Source organism: Fulmarus glacialis, unplaced genomic scaffold (assembly GCF_000690835.1).
Source record: "Fulmarus glacialis isolate BGI_N327 unplaced genomic scaffold, ASM69083v1 scaffold2547, whole genome shotgun sequence".
NCBI lineage: Eukaryota > Metazoa > Chordata > Aves > Procellariiformes > Procellariidae > Fulmarus > Fulmarus glacialis.
The window spans coordinates 138501-159324 of NW_009221157.1; the positions used below are offsets into that span (position 1 = coordinate 138501).

Consider the following 20824-nt stretch of genomic DNA (forward strand, 5'->3'; position numbering starts at 1 on the left):
TGAATTGTAATAATATGCTAAGCTGTGCAATACCATAGGTCAGTGAGGAACAGAGGTGTACAGAGGTGAGAATTGTCATATTATGAGAAGAAAGAGGGAAATTCCTCTTAAAATACACTTGTTTCCACCCCTTTCTCTCTCTCTTGACTCCCTGGAGAGGTACAGCATGTTTTTTTTTTACTCTGCAGCTCTTAGGAACATAGCTGCAGGGCCAGCCGAGAAGAGGGAAAAGAGGAAACTGGTAGGTTTCCCAGGCTGCCTGGCTTGTGAGACTAGAGAGCATCCAAAGTCATTATTTCATGATAATATATAGAGTCAGTCATTCAGCTTTTGTCTGGAAAAAACCGCTTATGCATACCTACACCTATAGGAGCTTTAGATCTCTACTCTGTCCTGGCTAAAACTCTGTACAGTTTGAGAAGTCCCATTCAGCACTGACCATATAAGTGAGGTCAGAGTTAGGTGCTTATGTCATATTTAAAGCATTCACTTTTTCCACACCCCCACAAAAATCACTCTTGCTTTTGTAGAAGCCACTTTTATGGGTTCAGGGAAGCATGGAAGATGATGTAAGATATTAAAATAGTCTCACTCAGCCCTATCTGCTGCTCTTACAGTATTATCTTATCCTGAATATTCCACTGACATCAAACAGGACAAGAGCTGGTCCCTCCGTGAGCATGTCTCTTTGCTGGACCGTATCTGTCAGGCTACTGAGTGCTCACATCTTTGCCTCCCATCATCTTATTCTGCCTATTCTTCCCTCTGATTTCCTTTCTAGCCTTTGTCTAAAAATCCTTTTAACTTTTCTATTATTCCTCTCCCTCTCCGCCCTCCTTCCACGTGAGCCAAAACGCCCAGTGACTAACACGGCAAATTAAAATTCTTGCTTGTTTTTGCTATTTTCTTCCAAAATAGGGACAAGCACTTTGAAATTGTAAAAATTCTATTTAAAATTTCTCCTCAGCTGTTTTCTTATACTGCAAAAAGAAAAACAAAGTGTCAATTATAAAAACTATTAAAAAATAGCAAGAAAGAAAAAGGTTCCCAGCTGAGGAAAATGAAGTCTCTCTCTTTTTTGTCTGATGGCAGAACAAAGTATACCAGGATAATCATGAAATGGAGGTAGCAGAAAGCAGGAAATCAGAGGATACGTGGGGGACAGAACATCAATTCAAGCATGCTGGCATAGATTAGCATGTACCATTACAAGTGATGCTGATCAGACAGAAGTTATTAGCATTTTTCGGCATCTTCACCCTGATTGTGTAAAAGCTAAATTATCCCCAGCACTCTTAGACATAATTGTGTGTTATTTCCATGGGGCAAGAGGGCATATAGTGTCTGGTATAATGACGGATTACCATTCTGGGATATTAAAGGGTCCAAAACACAGGCTTACGTGTGAGCTCTGCTCTTAAAGCTGAAGGGTTCTGGATGGTTTTGGATTCTGTTCCAGATCCAGTGTCGTAATCCAGCTCTCGATAGTAGATCCGGTATCCCAAGAGCAAGCCATTTAGACTCTCAACTTTGGGTGGCTGAAAAACATTCACATTAAGAACGGGCTTGTTAAGATGTGCATTGCAACAAGCATCCATCACAACGGGCAGTAGCTGACACCGGTCCTGTGCAAAGGGACACAGTGCGCTCTGGTGAAAATAGCCATTAATAATATAGAGGGTCAAAGGTTGTGCAATTTGAAAAACACAAGTTAAAGGCAACTTTGATGATTTCACTCAGCTGTGGCAATTACAAAAGGCTCTTTACTTAAAAATTGACACCTGAGGCACTACACTAAGAGCTAAGCTCCTTTCCTTCTTCGTCCACAGAAACTTCGTCCACAGAATACAAATAAGCATGTCCCTGAAAATGCATGTTGCTGGCCAGCAACAGTGGAACAGCAAAACAGTATTTTACTTCTTCCAAGATGAAAAGAAATAAATTATTTTGTCAAAGACAGAATTTCTTCAGTGGCTATTTTCCTTGGGGACTGCTCATAGAACATTCTTCATTTGGCATTGTTTTACTGAAAGACTAATGAGAAAATAACAAAGACTTGGTGTGTCTGGCTTTAATTAGAAAGCTGAAAATAGGTCTAAGAGCCTCAGAGAGCCCTTTAGAGAGAAGTCACAGTATGATGGACTCTGGTGTGTGGCATAGGTCCAGTCCCACAGGCAAACCCAGGTCTCCTCCGTAACAGCTTGGAGCAGTACGGTATGTACGGCCATTGGGCTGGCTCAGATATGAGATTTTTTTATTTCTGCAACATGCTGGAAGATGCTCAAAGACACAGTACCTCAGCAAGGATTCTTCAGCAGCCCCTCACATCTTCCTTCAGGTATAGATACACAGCCAGTACACTAAAAAGGAGATTTTTGTCTGAATGGCTTGCTTAGAGACAAGCAAAAGGATTCTTCATGTTTGGGAAAAAAATTACTTTCATGAGTCTAATACAGGCTAAGAACTGCAGAGAAGAAAAGACGCCCTGAGCCATTTATCTTCTAAAGACTCTTGTACTGAAATTTAAGGGGCTGAAAATACAAACGAAAAAGATCTTAATGATGATCTCGCCTTTAATCCAGAAAGACTCCAAGCGGTCTTGAGAACTTTATTAAGGAAAACCTTATGCCCATTTTGGAAAAATTAACCGCTGGTGTGAAACGCTGTCACAATAGAAGGTAATACCACATGTAATTTTAATGAAGAAAGTAAGAATATCTTTACAGGAAAGGTGGAAGATATTTGGTAATAATCTAGCATTCTGCTTCCAGAAATGACAAGAATTTTCCATTACTTCATTATGATGGCAAGAGGAGAGAGAGGGCTGTCCTGTCTCAGTGCAAAGGATTGCTTTGGGTGAGGGCTGAAGGAATTAAGTAGAAAGATTGCAGCTTATGGAAACCAAAAAAGAAAATTACATGAACCAGACTATAAGAAAGTTACACAGCTACCAGGAAAAGGAGCAGAAACTGCTCCTGCAAGAAGCCGCCTTCTTTTGCAGTTGTCCTGCCCAGAGCCTGCTGAGAGCAACCCAAATAGTCCCGAGATCTTGCTGTACTTGCTCCGCATGGTTGGAGAACCTCATTCACCTTTGTTTCATGCTCATTATTGTGCTCCATCCTTTGGAGAAGCTCTGTCCACCTTTCACTATTATTTAGCATCTGCATACAGAATGATCTAGGAATACAGGCTTGTGAGGGTCCTCAAGAATCATCAGGACTAGGCCCTCAAGACTGCAGAAAGTCAGCTGCTTCAAGTCCTTTTCACAAACAGAGCAACCACCACCAGAAAACAAGCTGATTTTTCTGCTTCCCAGCATTCCTATTGGAAAGCTGTTCCAAGCCTCGCTACTTTCATTTAATTTCTAATTTAAATAATTCATAGCTAGTTTATAACCATTTGTTCCTGTGCTAACCCCATCGCCTTTTGGGTTAAACTGTTCTTCTCCCTATGGGGTGTTCATTCCCGTCATGTATTTTAAAAAGGGCAATCATGTTCCCTCTCAGACTCCATTTTACAAGGCAAATCAATCAACCTCTTGCACAACAGCCTTCCCGAGTCTCAGATTGAGCCCCTTGTCCAAGGGACTGAGCAAATAGACCAAACAGAACGACATGATCGCTCATGGACCAGCTGAAACGATCTTCTCCACAAGGTGGAGAAGATGAGATGGGGTTTACTAATATATCTATCATGATCTTTTTTTTTTTCTTTTCCAATCTTCTGACTTTCCTCTTTTGTTTTCTGTATTACACTGAAGTTGCTTTGGCTCTGATGGTGCCCCAGCAGAGAAGGGCTCCACAGCACGGCAGTGTCCTTGCCTCCCTCAGGGAGGAGACACAGCGCAGAGCACGAGGACTGCCTTCTCCAGAGACAGGGTAAAGGAGGCACTGTCCCACCAAGATACGTCTTGAGTGCATCACCGCAAAGGAGGAGAGAGGCTGCAAGAAAACAAAGCCTATCCAGCATGGAAATAAACTTCACACAACGAAAAAAATACTGTGAACGTTACACAGATTTGTATTTCAGTTAATTATTACCTAGAAGGAAGGTGCTCTTGGAAAGATTCAATGCCTTTTCCTATTTTAACTATTAATCTTTTTTTTTTTTTTTTAATTTTAAAAAAAAAAAGTTGAGGTGGAATATCCTACAGAATGTTAAAAGGAAAACGCTGCTGAAGCCAAGAAAGAGACTGTTACTCCCTGGTCTGCCATATAACTGCCTAAAGCTTAATTCCTCATTGTGGTACAACACTGATTTGTTGATAGCAAGCACTGCTTTCTTACACTTTCATGTGATTCTCCATTATTCCTTCCTTTAAATTTAGGACAGGAAAGCTCAGAAAATAAATGGCTTGAAAACTGTCTTTCTCCTTGCCATGGAAATGATGATTCTTTCTTGAAAAGGGTACTCTGCTAAAAGGTCAGGTCTTCCCCTTCCTATCTGTCTTTCGTGGACAAAACTCTGCTGTTGATGTAATGGATTATTTAGGATTTTGTAGGAAGGCCCGAGGGATCTGCTGAAATAGGTAAAATGATTATGAGTGGCAGCCTGTAATGTTGTACAGAAGTAAGAGAAACATTGTTGTGCTGTTTAAAAATAAAATTTAAAAAAACCCCTAAAATGTCAGTTTGAATAATTGTTATCTCTGAGGTGGAGGCAGAACAATACATGATCCTGATGTTAACTGTAACATCCTCCCGAACATCGGAAATAATCTTGCATTATTGATACAACAGACCTCAATGGAAATTACTTATTTTCATCCTACTTTAAATTTAAAAATAATGGACTGATTGGACCAAGCAGCTGAAAGCACAGATAATGCATCTAGAGTTTGTTTTGTGAATTATTAACACAGTTCAAAGTTAAAAATTTAGCTTTGCTTGGAAATCTGCTCTCCCATTTAGCTTGACTGTTGTTTTCAGTTTACGTTATTTCTTAGACACTGCTGTGAAACTTCCTCTTAATTGGAGGCTATTGTGGGACTTGAAGATTTTTGTTTATTTGAAAAATACAGTACAGCTGAATTACCAGGACCTATTAATATACACGGAGTAATGACATATAATCGCCCACAACTCCCTTGAGATGGCTCTGGCACAACAACCCCATTTCATTTTCATGAAATAAAAAGCATCCAATTACCTAAACAACTACCTATTTCACATTAACTACACACCAATAATCAGTCAATTGGGGGAACGTTTATTTCTGTGGTACATCATGCCTCATATCCTCTTTGTCTTCTCTTTGTATACATTTTTTTCTTCACTGTGGGCTTTATTTGTAGGTGGGGCGGTAGATTTACCTCTCTCCATAATTCCTTTGGTAAAACTGTTCAACATGTCTTCTATTTGTTCAACATGCTGTAAGCAATGATGTTGCCTAGTATTATGCTGCGTGAACTTGGGCCAGCAACCCTGTAGTACAGCCAGGCATATTTTTAAAGCATTGCTGCATAGCAATAAACAGACCCTCACACATACATTTTTTTCCAAAAATGCAAGGAGCCCCATCTGTACTGTAAATGCGTATGTACATTTTTCACTATAATGCAATCTGTCCAAAGTTATCCTTATTACGTGTATGGGACATTGTCTTGGGAGCAGGGTGGGCAGAGGCTTTCCAGGATAGTTACGGATAACGTGCAGTACCCCACCGGGTTCCCTCTATTAATGCTCACTCTGCAAAAAGAAGCCTCAGGCACTGGGTCACAAAATGTTCCAGCATCTCCCAGGAGGCCAGTATTGAAAAATAAAGGAAGGCAGAAGAAATGCCTATATAAAACGCAGACTTGGCATGAATACTTTCACATCCAACTCAGAGATATTGCGGAGAGCTCAAACTTCCTTTCTTTTCTCTGAAGAAATCTCAATTTTTAGTCCTCAAAGAGCCAAAAGAGCATGTGGAGGTTCCTCAAAGGTATGAGCAGGATCTCAGGCACCGCATACGCTTCTGATTATTTCAGCAGCTGAAGGAGGCAGCATGCGATGCGAACAAAAGCAAGCTTTTGATTATCTGATCTTTACCAGTGCCGCACCCTGTTGAATGTTTTCAATGTAAAGATGCACATCTACTGATACCAATGAAAGGACAGGAGAATCCGTACAAGTAATGATCTTGGGCATCGCTACAGAAACTTCTTTACCTCCCAAGCTTTCCCTCATGGGGCACAAAATAAAAGTAACTGCCTGAAATTTCCATCCATCACTAAAATATATGCCTGGATCAGGAAAATAAGGAAGCAGCTGCAGTCCTTCAACTTTACTACAATACTTCCAGCTCAGGAAAAGGTCCCTTGCAATGTACCATTAAGGTCAACAAGTCAAAGCAACCAAAAAATTGTTCCAGAAACATCAAAATTTTTCATTTTACCTACCTGCCACTGCACAAGAACAGATGAAGTCGTGTGGGGAGTTACTAACACAGAACTGGGTGGTTCACCTGGAACTAAACAAGGAAAAAAGGTAACCAAAGCAGTTATAGCAAAAGGGTAGAAAACAGGCAGCTTTTACTCATCAGATTCTCCTTCTTTGCTGCTGAAGGAAATCTTCTATCCCAGCTACTATGTGGTGGGTCTCAAAAGCAATGCGGTGGATGTGAATATTGCAATCCAGGCAGATGCCAGCCACCTCTCGTACATCCCTTGCTCTGTCTGTGGCCTTGGCAACTCGAGCAGGAACAAGAGAAAAGCTGAGGGCATAAATCTGGAGGAAGCTGCAGCATTCCAGCCACTCTCAAACAACTGGAGCAACAAGTGTGAGCAAACTGCTCCCAGATTTTCCATGATATTTTTGCCACAGCTGGGGCAAGCCCACCTTGTTTTTAGGAGTCTGTGTCATGTATTCACATTATTTTAGTTAGGATAGCTTGATTTACCATGGGTTAACCCATTCCTGTGCCCATGGTCTATAACATACACACACACACACACACTTTAGCAGCTCAAATATGAAGAAGGGAAGGCTTATCAGGAGCTGACAGCCCTCCACAGCACAATGCTCTAGTGGCAGCACCAGGTTTGCTCAGCAGAATAAATCTTCAGTTTGTTAAGGAGGTGAGAAGCTTTCATAGTGTTTCCCTATTGTATTGTGAGGAGGCCAAGCACAACTCCGGATTCACTGTAGCTAAATTAAAAGAGAATTGAAAATAAAATTTTAAATTCCGAAACAGTGAGTCAGTGCTGCCTCATTAGTACCGGTTACAGCCTGCACCAGTACAGCAGCCACTGTTCAGGAAGGTGGAGAGTCAGGATGTTTTTAAAAGCTGCTAGGCACGTTATTCAAGTATTACATGGCTTCTCGTTTAACTTGGGACACTCCTGAGCTCTGTCCTCTGTTTTTCTGATTTCAAGATCACATTCTTTAAACATTCCTTTGCAAAATTGCTTCCTATTTTTATATCTCAGTGTCATATTTAACTAGTCATTCCTTGCACTGTATTAAATAGTAATACTAATTAAAAATTCCTAGCACCATACACACACACGTATCCCAGCACTACCCCATTTCCCAGGCTAAGGGTAAATACGATGCTTTTTCACACTTCCCAGAGTTCCTTTCTCCGTTCAAGACATCAGAGCTACTTCTGCATTCAGGCATTGACTTTATACAATCAAGGAATTAGAAGCTGATCTCTAAGGCTAAAAATAAAAGCCTTGTCAATGTCATTCACAGTTTATTAGCCCTGATCTGCAGGATTAAATGATCATGTTTCCAGGAGCTTCATATTCTTTCTTATACCTCAGCAATTTTGCCGTATTGCAGACTGATGTGGATTGTGAGTGAAAACAATTGAAGAAACTTCTTCAAATGTATGCATGGTTCTACATTTATTTTTAACGATCTCTTGTAAATTATTCAATTTCTGCAAAGATAATGGTTAGTGGAGAGTTTGGAAGCCAATCAAACGGAGTTTAATTCCATTTTGAGACTCCTGAAAGTATGATTCATTATCAAAGGGCACAGCAGGACACTTAAGGCTGCCTGTTATTAATTCAGCCACATCTCATTACTACCTGTATCAATCTCCTATGAACAAAACTGCATTGGATGTTGAATTTTCTCCCCACTGTCCCAGCGGAGAACACATTGCAGCGGGTCCAGCAAACCTAGGAGCGCTGGGGAGCACCCACCCCACGGCGATGCCCCCCGCGTGCCTCTCCTCCTCGCTTACCATCCTGCAGAGTTGTGACCGCTTCGGTCTCTGCGCTGAAGTCACTGTCTCCGATATCGTTGGTTGCTTTCACTCGCAGTTTGTAAGAGGTGAATGGGTTCAAGCTGTGGAATGTAAAAAATAAGGCTGAGGGATGATATCTCCCCACATCATCACAGCTTGCCTCAGAACAAGCCTCTACAGAGAGCCTGCCCATTAGCAACTAAAGTCCTTGAGCATTTGTCTCTTCTCCACACTGCCTCTTCTCCGTGGCCTCCCCCAGCTTCCTCAGGACATGGGGGTGTTCGCACCCTTGCTGCCATTGCCATCTTCTCAGATTTCCATTGGCCTGAGTTCCTGAAAACACTCGTGGATTCATAGCTGAGTCTGGCTCCAGAAAACAGCCGTGAAGTTGCAGTTCATGGAGCAGTCTACGACTGGGGCTTCTTGGAAAGGACAAGATGTGCTGTTATCCCAGTTTTGCAGGGCTATGCAAAACCCGGCTTTCAAGGTGCTTTGCCTGAGATAGCCTCAAAACAGATCTGTGGGTCAGCTCATCCTCCGTGCATGGATGGGGATGACAGGTAATGTGCCCAGGGTCAGCCAGCATGCAGCAGGCACTGGGATTCAGAGCGCCAGCCTTCTGACTAATCCTCTAGACCATACCGTTTGATCAGTGCGTTTTATTCCTACTAAATTTCAAATTAATGCTATTACTTGGATTATTTAATAAAGACAGTAACAACAGGTTCCCTCTGGCTCTTTTATCTTTGCAGTGCTTTAAGATATGCAAAGAGTGATTTCCAGCTGACATAACCTTAGCAAAGATTCTTCTGTCTTGGCTTGGCAGGGAGAAGGTGTGGGGGAGGCTGCCTTTTGTGTCACATGCAGAGGCTAGAAATGCAGAGCTGTAAGTTACGGGGGATTTAGCTAATTAATTGGTAGTGTCTAGCCATCAGCTGGCAGATGTAACACTGGCTACAAACCCAAGTAAAGTTACTTGTAAGGAATGATTAAACATCAAGGGATAATGCATTCTGATGGGCAGCACTCCCGCATCACGCATGTACTACTCTTCCGGACTTTCACAGGAAAATGCTTTTAGCAAGAGGGAAAAAAAATCTTTTCAGTAGTGCCACCCTATTAGGACACTGTTACTTACCTACAGCAACTTGAATAATTTGAACCATCTATCTTGATCTTTTGTTTTCAGTAATGTCAATGTCAAGTCTAAATGACGTAATTGGTTTCCTTGATTTTACAGGTTTTGATTGGAAAGATACTGGGTATAATTCAGGGTGGGTGTAACGCCTCCAAGATCAATGAATCAGATCTATATTCGTACCTATAATTGTCAAGTTTTCTTTTTTCAGCACAGTTAGACAAAAGAATAGCACTGTATCTGTATCTTCTGGCACCTGACCAGTGAGCTGCCATATACCATAGCCGCTGATGTTTTTCTAACAGACCTGAAAAATCTGTATCTGAATGCTTTGAATACTTGATTCTCCAAAAGCTCACAGCCTTTTAGAAATAATCTGATTTGTACTAGCTGGTCAATAGAGGAAATGGACAGCAAAACAAGAAGCTTCTCACAGACATTCAATTGCTTTCACAGATGTTACAAGGACTTTAATTACAACAGCATCGCTGAGGATATAATGAAGCCTGAATAACAAAGTTTAAACATTCTGATGCTATCTGTAAACTTCAGTATGAAAAATACAGATAAAAATGCTTCTCATTTCATCTGGAAAAGCATATATAGAGATAATTGCAATGCAGCATTGAGAGTGGATTTTAACATCAGTCACTACTGAAAGGATTTTTAACTAGTTGTATTTTACAGAGCATCGTGTAGCTCTATATGGTTCAGCCTGAGTAGCGTTATCTACCGTGCTGAGCTTTCAGGAAGGGCTTCAAAAAGATGCATTGCAATCCACCTTTGATTAGATTTATTGCGTGACCTTCAGCAAATCTCTCAAATGTTGTTCATAACACCATCTCTAAAATGGGAGCAGTGACCTCACTTAACCTCTCTCCCCCCAAAAGACTGTGAAGCTGAGTAATGCGCTTTGGCTTCCTACCTGTTGGAAGTGGAAAGTGTGGGAATTTCTATGCTAGCCTGGGATCATATGGTACCTTTCAATAATGCAGGATGTTGCCTCGTGGCTGATGGAAGAGGAATAGGTTTGCCAGTCTCCTTTTGGCAGTTCTCGCACTTGTACTGTAAAATACCGTATTGGTGAAGATCCATCACTTCCAGGGACCCACTTCAATAGCAGACTCCGTGACGACACATCACTCTGCGGGGTCATCAACTGCCTGGGAGGTGCTGGTCGTTCTGCAATTAAACCATAATTTGGTACTGCTTTGAGAGGAAATTCAAGCTAACATAAAATGTGACAGCCTGATCGGATTTTCATAGTGATAATGCCACAGGAGATTGAACTTTTGGGTTTGCCCCATGAAGTGTACAAGCCATCCCATTCCTTAACCTTCTACTGCGAAGAGGAGCAGTAAAACTGATTCTTATCTCCCTGCATAAAATGTCTCCATTGAATATACTCTTTCCTAGCAACAGACCTCAAACTTGGGGGGGGTCTTAGCCTGGCAGGTTAAGGAAGAATGACTAGGACCAGCAGTCAAGCAAACCAAGGAAGTCTTTAATGAAACTCAGCTGTGCTTCCAGCAAGCAATTGCTCTTTTGACAGAATTTGCCTGTAAGCTAGTTCACTTTTTAATCTGTGCTTACTACTTGGTACCACAGACTACGTTCTGTCTGTGCTACATAGCATCCTCTTCCACCAGCTGCTCCCCAGTCGAGGCATGAAGAAGAGGAAGGGATGAGCTGGAATAGGCTGGTGTGTAGCAGAGTCCAAGTGCGTGACTTACAGCCAACCCTAAATTCCTGCACCAGTTCTCTCTGGCAAGGAACTGGGAACCATCAGCAGCTCCTGCTGCTGCTTCCAAACCCCAGCCTGGAGATAGCGCAGAGCTGGGGCTCGAGTACCTGCTGCAGTTCACTTCCAGACCTCCCCAATTCTTCCCTTCATACCCACTAACCTTGAGCCTGCAAAGTCAAACCAGCCAGGGCCAATGCTGAGGGAGATCTCTCCAGAGTAATTACCCGTACACCTTTTAGATGAGGCAGGGAATGGTAATGCAGGTGTAAGCATGCCAGTCCCCAACTGTTTCAATATAGATCTCCTTTCCCGTCACTGTGTCTCCGCACTCCATCGATTTCAATAGAGAAACTCTATAGAGTGAGGAATAATTGTTTAATTGTTTATCATGAAGACTATTGATTCTGATTAAAATGTGTGGCATGTAATAAAGCAGAAATTGATTGGAGACACCGCAGTGACTTGCTTTTGAGAAGCAATTCAATTCAATTTCATCAGCGCTTGTTTCCATAAACACACCTCTGCCTGCCTGGTTCCTCACAGCTCTGTATGGCGCGCACTTCATTTCCCTACCATCCCCTAAAACCATTTCCTATATGTTTTGGCATTTCTCTGCAGCGTGCTCTTGCTGACATCAGTGCCCAAAGATTTGTAAGCTATTAGCTGGAGGAAGCCCTCGGTGCCAGCAGCCTGCGAGCCGGAGTACAATGCAAAAGGTCAATGCCTTACACTGACAGGCTGAGACAGGTATTCAGGGTTATTCTATCAGAGGAAGCGAGTGTCGTGCAGGGATTTAATACTCTCTGTTGATAAGCTTTAACCAGCTTGCAGTTTTGGGCAGGTCAGATCTTGCAGTCAGTCTCCCATGATTGGGTTTCCTTCCGCTGCTAATGGGAGATCTTAAAATCTCTGCATTGCAAGATATACTTCCTGACTCTTTGTACAAAACCATTAGTATAAAGAGTTTATTTATGGGAGTTTAGCCACAAGCAAATGCTAAGGTGAGCTGTTTGTGCAGGAATGTAAGGCCAGGCCATATGACTCAATGGACTCCTTTTAATTTCTCGCTGCATTTACATCTCCTGACTCAGTTCTGCCCTGATCACCGGTGTTAACTATTCTGAAGGGTATCATACCACTATGTAGATTCAAAGCACTACAGAAGAACCTCTGGAGAATACAGCTACAATTCAACTTGGGATCTGTAAATCACAGGTATCATTGTAAAATGTAAAGATTTATATTGCGATTACCCAAGGAATTTAAAAGGACAAGTATGACCAATTTTGCTAACTTTCAAGGGAATTTTTGTGCCTGCCTACCTTACTGTCAAGGACTACAAGGATATTAAATACATTTTTATTAATGGAAATTAAATATCTCTTCACTGTAGAATATTTATTGTCCTGTATACAAGTTTCAGGTTTGTTTGATTATTTACTTGTTAGCAGAATAGCTGCACTGTATATCATCTCCTCATATCAATCTTGCTGATGTGAGATTACACATTTTTCTCTCTACACGTTACGTGTGGGATCACTTCAGTTAACTCTCAGTGCCTTGGGACTCAGTTCCACAGCATGCATAGAGACACAGCAGAGCCATCCATCAAAAAGAGAAAGGGTTCATTTTATACTATAACTTGCCTATTCAAGATAACCGTAAAGCATTGATAGCAATGAGGGATCAGTGTTCCCACAGCGGAGCTGGGAGTTCTGCCTTGAGCTATTGTGTATCCAGCAACAGCTTGTGCATGGTCTGGGAAATCTGAGCACATTTTATTGAAAAGGAGAGGCTCCGAGCTTTGACTATTCACTTCATTGGGCATGGTGGGGTTTTTTTGAAACTTCCACATGTTGGACTTTAAACTTCCACTTTGACAGCAATCAGACAGGGGTGGAAGAAATCTTGAGCTGATAAATCTCTTTGATGGACAGTATCTTTAGTAGAGGCACTTTAAGTTTCCTAATACAGCTCTAGAGGTTCTTTCTCCGAGGACTGCACGGTTATGCACTGGGAAGGCTGCACATGACCTGGAGAGCTATGCCAGTGGGAATTTTAACACCAACCGACAGGCCAGAAGTAGTTGAAATGTACCCCAGAGGTCCTTGCTGCTGGTGGTTGAATAACAGGCCAACATCCTTTCTTCTTAGAAGTGTTATAGGAAAATAATAAGGAAGACATTGTGGGCAAATAGCATGGGAAATCCTTAGTCTTGGACTAAATGATTCGCAAAGTGTAGAGAGGACTTAAAACAAGAGATTGCTTAGTAGGCACATTTTAAGAACTAAAAGTAAATATAATTGGTTGTATTATAGTGCAAGACTTGGGCAAAAGCCAACACCAGTCACACAAGCACATGCAAAAGTGCTAATAATAGTTGAAAGATATCTATGGAGGTCTGCCCTAGTTACCTGCTGAAGGGCACTTCTCTCTGAACTGTGATTTTTAAAAACGGTTCTAATTTTTGAGGGAGAAGTTTTCTTAAAGATCAATATCCAGACAGCACAATGGGTCAGAGCAGCATGTGGCACAAAATCCAGTGATGCACAAGGGAGAGATGCTCATAAAGTTACCCTAGTTTCGACTTTGCCAGCTCAAGAGACCAGATACATGCTTTGCAGTGGAACATGGCATATGGTGCAAGACCAGAGGAAAACCCACACTCCTGTTCTCTACCAATATATTCTCTTTTAGCTCTGAATTTAAAAAAAAAAAAAAAAAAAAATCTCCATGCACAAGTAGAAAATACAATTTTTCTAACTGGCAGCTCTAGAGATCTGTTCTAAGACTGCAGAATCGAGCAGTTACTTGAGCCAAAGCATTAGAAACAAGCAATGATGCAGAGCAGATTCTGTAATACCTTATATGTCTTTCACATTTTGATACGTTTGTGTCTAAGCATCTGGTTTCATTTATACACATGTAACTCCTGCTTTCTTCAAGTAGGTTCCCTACAGAACAGAATTTGATTGGAGATTCAGAATGCAAATAACCATTTTATGGCTGATGCAAGAAGCAGAAAAATTCTGGGCGATCCAGATGCAAACACTCTGCTTGAGTGTGCGGCAGTGAAAGGCCAAAGTAATTACTAACACATTAGGTCAGGACTGAGGTACAATGGAGGAGCTGTGGAGAAATCCTGCAACATCACCGCCTCTCATTTTGCGTTCCCTAATCAATATAATTCATCCATCACTTACTTTCTTGAGATTGCAATCTTTCTAGAAAACGAGAGCGCTGAAAAAAAGATCTGACTGCAGAAGGAGGCTGCATATGGCCAATATAGCAGCTGATGGAAAAATCAATCTCCAACAGCCCGGCAGGTTAGAAGAACTGTGTCTCATAAAAGTCTGTCTTGCTCACCAGGTTTCTCAAATCATGATGTTGCTATGGTTTGGGGCAGGTTTATGGAGTGAGAAGGAGGAGGTGTACAGGCTGTAGCCTGTTATTAAAATTCCCCTAAGTGCAGCACAGGCTCCAAGGCATGCAACAGAAAGTACCTCAACCTGCGGCTGCAAGCATTACCTCTTTTTTCTGTTGTGATCACTGTGGCTTCCAGAGGCTCCCCCCAGCCCTGCCTGGTCTTGGCAGATGTCCGAAAGATGTATGCTGACTCAGGGGTGAGATCTGTAGCAGTAAACTGCCTGACTGTTGAACCAACCTCCACCGTTGTGAACTTGTTAGGGCTGCTGCTGGCCAGACGGTAGGCGATCTGATACCCTGAAATCACAGCATCAACAAGGGAGAGAAAAAGGGTTAGGGACAAAAGAGCACCAAAACTATTAATTTATCATAATTACTTGTTTATCTGAGATCAAAGTAATTTATTTCCTTTAGTGTTATAAAATTCTGCTATACGGCAGTCCTCCCTGAGTCAGGTGCCGTACCTTACGAGGGAAATCACACACAGTGGTCTACTCAATTTTATCTGCCGTGAAACCGATTTCACTTTCCGTCCTTTATACCAACACGATACAAAACCAGTTTAATCTTTCCTGAGCGTACCGGTACCTTTTTGGAAAGGCAAAGGAACAAACAGAGTCCGTGCAATTCATGTCACTTGGCTGAGCCAGTTCAAGGCAACGCTCTCTGTTTCAGCTTTCACACACACACACACACGTGTGCACGTATATGCACACATGCTCACACGCTATTCTGCCCTCTCACAGTTTCAGCATTGGCTCAGACTAAAGGTTCTTCAGCTGCAGAGCAGCTGGATTGCCCAAACCATGCAACCTTCATACTGCTCAAGTAAAGGCTTGCTCCTGCTTTTTGCACTTGCCTTTTTCTCAGCTCTCCCACTCCCCTGTAACTCTACAGCGGGTGCCAGAACTGCCAACAAAAGCATCCTTCTTCTGTCGTTCAACATTGCTGCCCTTGCCCACAGCCCAAGGAAGAAGACTGCATGCTGTGAGGTCCTGCTTCAACCATGCAGCACTTAATAATCAATTTTGTTGATGACTGTAAGTGATAACCCCCGTTCCAACCTGCCTGACAATTAGGAGTTCACAGTTTACCCGGTATTATTAATGATCCAACTGTGCAAAGGAGGGCTTCCAGAGTTCTCACGCACCACTAGCAACAACTGTCCCCCAAAGAGGATCTGCCAAATGTTCAAATCCATTCTGTAAACCCAGCAATTGAATCAGGCTCTCACTTCTGGAGCTCGACAGTAACTTTCAGTCCAGCTGCTGACTTCCAAAATCAATTAATACCAGAACTGGTGTGGGGCTTTATTGCCCAAGCTGAATGCAGTTGTATGATTAAATGCTTCATGGAGTTACACAGGGCAGCGGGCAGCCAACAAATCCAAATCAAACCAGCTGAAAACAAAACAGTCACGACATGATTCTGCCAACCCTCTGCTCATCTTCCAAATGACAAAGGGGTCTGCAGCACCTGAGACCATCTCTTTCTCTTGGAATTAATATCCCAGCTAGGGTTTGAACTCCCACCACATTTTGGCTGTAACGAGAACAAGGGGAGCCAAACCTGGCGTGCTTCATTCGTGAAGGTCAGTGCATGAAAACTGAGGTTTTTATCTTACCTGTGACTATTAGACAAAATCAATGACGTTTATTTCCCACTGTGAATACGCAACAATTGCCACATGCCCACTCACAGAAAAGGCACAAACAGAGTTCCTGCACTCTCTTGAATGAATGCCATACTTACGTGTGGTGCACGTTGTCACGAACAGTGGAATTTAATTGGGATACAGATGGTATTAATTTTGGTGTGCTGACTCTCACGGTGCTGTTGACAATGCACCAGCATTTCCTTGTCCTTTTTTCTTCGGCAGCTGCTAGGGGATGTGGGGCAACAGCCATAGCTGCCTTACATGGAATAAATTTGATTGCCGACACCTCAAAGAGTGACTTGGCTTTTCCGAGCACCTGTGACTTCAGCCCGAGCTCCTGTTTGTGGTTACAAACAGGTTTGGGTACAGAGCCGATTCACTGAAGTGCCTTAACGTGCTCTGGGCACCCTCGTTTGGAAATGGGCATCAGCAGCGAAAGGCTCCCAGCGCCCGAGCGGGCTCACCTCGTGCCGCCCGGGGTAATCTCACACAACGCGCAGTTGGCGTGTCAGGCACATTCCTACAGCAACATTTTCACAGCTGGGCGGATAGCATTAGACTACTAGATAAAAAATGGCCTGCTTAGATCCCAGCAAAGTCTTAGGGTCTTACGCTTTGAGCATTTCATTTTTCCACCTGCAAACTTCCTCCTTTTATCCACAGCACCAGTTCTCCCATTACTGGTCCAATATATTTCACTAAAGTATTTCCGTATCTTTAGTACTACAGCATTTTGATCTTTTTTAAAGTCTACAGAAAGACAGCTAGCAATGGGGAGAAGGAATGGATACACTACGATCTTCTTTTGTTTATACAGATGTGAAGAGCGCAGGAGTAAAAACCCCGGTGCAGGATCTCAATAAGGGAGAAAAATAGTCAAAGAAAAGCACAGGGGAAATTTTTACAGCAGCAGGAAATATGAAGGAAGAAGCAACTAAGATGGCTAAAGAAGTTTGATAAAGGGATATAAGACTTAAAGATTAAGATGTGGAGGGAAACAGAGAATATTAAAAGAATAGAAAAGTTGATTTCTCTAGTTATTAAAAAATAAGTATGATATCTGGGACACATCCTTGTTGATCCATTTCCTCTCTTTTCTAAACCTTTGTAAAATACAAAGCGTAGTTAAAATGTGAGGAGGGAATAGAAAGATAACTATTTACTGCTAAATGTTGGTACTAATGCTGGAAAGCTAATTACAAACATGCTCAGATTAGGCAAAGGAACACATACATATCTAGGCCATTATAATAACTTACACAAGAGTGGTTCCTTGGCTAGTGTAAAAACTAATTTAGCCATGAGAAAGAAGAAATCACTTGTCACAGCTTGTGTCTCTGACAGGCTCCGCAAACTCCCTTTCAATGCATCCCTGTGAAAAACAGTATCAGCTCTCGCTGTCCTCTCCTACATCTGCCGTGTTGGCCGACAGTCTGGGTAAATATCTATTTTCCTGGATATCTCAGGCAGAGTTTACACAACCAGAGCCGTCACCGTTACATATTTCCTCAGAAACCCAACACTTCCCTTGGTCTTATTCAAAGGTACATATCCAACCTCTGCACCTGAACTCAGCTCGCTCTTACTGCTACCTACAAACCACCTGAGAGATACCCAGTGTCTTAATTTTGATCTCCTACATTACCTTCTCCTAATGGACAGTTTGGGACAGCCAGGATACATGCTGGCATAAAAAGCATCGCTTTTCTTTTTTTCCTGAGTGACACAGAAGACGCAGTATTTAAACCACAGCTTGGATAATAATTAGGGCTAATGCAAGATCAAAGAGATAAAATTATTAAGTTGATGAATTTCAGCAACAAGGGATGGGAGAGGACAGGAAATATTAAGTGAAATCAAACGAGGCAAATCAATAGAGGTAAATGGAAAGTGTTCAAAGAGAAATTAATGTATGCTTGAGGGCTATAAGAGGCAATAACTGCAATTGCTGCAGTAGAGGAATAAGGCAGCTTCCTTCTCTTACTAGATTATGACAATAAGATGTCGCAGATATCTTGGGAAAAAAAAAAAATCAAAGGTTATGAATGAAAGTAAAATCTTTAAAAGGTGATCACAGCAAACTTTTTTGGGAAAGGAATATCTTACAGAATATGAAGTATCTGGATGGTCAATAAGAATTCATATTGTTTTCTTAATTTTTCTTTTTTTCCCCCCATATAGCATTAGCTCCCAAATCTCTTCTGCTGTTGGGAGTTAGTTCTGTGCTTCACCGGGCCAAAACTGCATAAAAAAAGCCCTGAAAGATCAACTCTTCAGGAGTTTATTTATTCATTGAAACTAGCATTAGCATCTTTTTAAGTATTTTTTGCACAACTGCAAGCAGTTTCATGAGCTACGCTTTCTGAACTCAATAAATGGCAACAGCCTGAACTGCCTGTTAAATGTTAGGTCATTGTAACACAACCAGTGGATTCCCCAAAGCAAACAGGCAGGAAGATGACAACACACCATGAATACAAAAAAGCTTTCAAGCTCATCACCATACAAAGCTCTTCAGAACTGACAGCACCCGTTCATGCAGGCCATGGTGCAGCAGAGATACAAACACTTATTAATTTGTCACAGAACTTAGGGAAAGCCAAACGATAGTGGGAGGTTACGGTTTGCCTGGTGGAGCAGCAATCCAGTTTGTTGATTTTACTGCTTATCTGTTTAAGGGCCAGCGGGTGTGCAAATGCAGTCTAGGATCAAAATATGAATTTGCAAACATGGATTACATCCTATTTCGCTTCTAATTCTCAGTGGAGTTCTTACACTCTTTTGCAATAAGCTTCAGGTAAATGCTAAATACAAGGATACCATGAGGAATATTAACCAGGGCCTGGAAGGATGCGGGCTGAGCTCTTGTTTTCAGAGGAAGCTCATAGCTAGAAGTGCACATGTGCACATTAATGCATCATTTTTCTTTAATAGTATTTGAAGGAACTATGGTGAGTGCTAGCTCAACTGAGTGCAGAAAAGAAAACAGAGTGAAGCCTCAGACGGTTAGTGTAACATTCCCAAAAGGAGAAATGGAAATGTCTAGCAGTCTTCCACAGTAAAATATTTAAACAAACCAACAAGTGGTTTTCTCTCTTGGTGCCTGCCAGTATTTCATCCTGCTAATCTCTCTCTGAAATGCTAGAACATGTTTTGATATAGATTACAAAAATGTTAGCTGCAAAGGTGCCTGTATACTCAGGGGACAAAGCTAGCAGAGCAGGAACATTAGTTCAAAGGCTCTGAATTTAAGTTGCTCTTGCAAAGCAAGGATTTTTTCTTTCCAACCCCACTAGTGAATAGAAGGGCACCACGCAAAATTACGTTAACTTATTTTTTCCAAGAAGTCTACTTAGTACACTTGACTGTGGTCGTTACAGTGGTGTTTTGAAAGTTCATTACAGTAATGAGATTTAAAAGGTATACAGGGGAAAAAAAAAAAATCTTGCAACCTTTACTTAGAATGCTACACATAGTTTTTTATCTATTTTTGAAGCAGTCCTCACTTCTTAGGAAAGATCACAGAAGTACCCAGCATGAGTAATTTTTACTTTTTCTCTCTGACATTGGCAGCTAACTACTTCCTCCACAAACCTCAATGTTTCAACTATTTAAAAAAAAAAAAAAAAAAAAAAAAAAAAAAAAAAAAAGGAGTGAGAACTGTTGAATAAAGACAATGGACTTCAAAGAGGTGGACTGGGGGAATTGGCAGGTAACGTCCCCCTGGGAAGGGATTCTAAGGGAAAAAAGAATTCAGGTTAGCTGACAGTTTTAAAAGAGACAAAAAAAAGGTACAACTATCCCAATGCAGACAAAAGATGTTAAGAAGCCAATATGTTTGCATTCAGAGCTCACTAATGACCTGAAAATCAAAACTGAATTGGACAAAAGTTGAAACAGGACACAGGTCTAAGGGAGCGTATAAATAGACAGCACAAGCATGTAGGGACAAAATCAGAACGGCTAAAGTGCAAAGTGAGTTAGAACTTAAAGAGCATCAAAGGCAATGAGAAAGATTTTAGAAATACAGTAGAAATTCGAGAGACAGGAGGAGGACAGGTCAACTAGGACGAAAAGATGAGCATAAGACAGGTGAGACAGAAAAGAATGGAAGGCTGATACCTCCGTTACTTCATTTTCACACACAAAAAAGTTGATGCTGACTAGATACTTAACACAAATTAAAACTGACAACAATAGAAGTAGGGATGTAGGCTAGAATAGAGAACAGGTTAACGAATATTTAGTTAAGCTAGATGTAATCAAGTCAGAAAGGCCTGATGAAATTCACCCTGCAGTGCTTATGGAACTAGCTAGAGCCATCTCCGAACAATTAGTGATTGTCTTCAAGAACTTGTGGAGGACAGGTGACATCTCACAATATTACAGAAGGGCAAACAGAGTACCCTATCTTTTAAAATGGGGAAAAAAACCCCAGAGGAATTACGGACAAATCAAGCTAAACTTCAATATCCAGCAAGATCCTGGAAAAAAATATGAGTCAATATATAAGCATCCAAGAGGATAATAAAGTGCCAAGGAACAGCCAATATGCATTTGTCTGGAGCAAATAATAAATATCAAATAATCTATTTTCCATTTTGACAGTGTAATTGGCCAGGTGGGAAGAGTAGATATGATCCACATTGACTTTACGTAAGGCTTTAATACGGTTGCA

General features: G+C 41.6%; 1 protein-coding gene across 1 annotated transcript in view; it reads right to left on the reverse strand.

The window, feature by feature from the left end:
* Nucleotides 1–20824, reverse strand: part of SDK1 (sidekick cell adhesion molecule 1) — a gene marked incomplete at its 5' end in the record, with an annotated part of 152876 nt that overhangs the window by 46215 nt on the left and 85837 nt on the right. The window contains 5 exons of the mRNA XM_009580985.1: nt 1403–1538; nt 6383–6453; nt 8179–8282; nt 10300–10501; nt 14592–14786. Coding sequence (XP_009579280.1) covers nt 1403–1538; nt 6383–6453; nt 8179–8282; nt 10300–10501; nt 14592–14786 — 708 coding nt within the window. The remainder of the gene's footprint in view (nt 1–1402; nt 1539–6382; nt 6454–8178; nt 8283–10299; nt 10502–14591; nt 14787–20824) is intronic.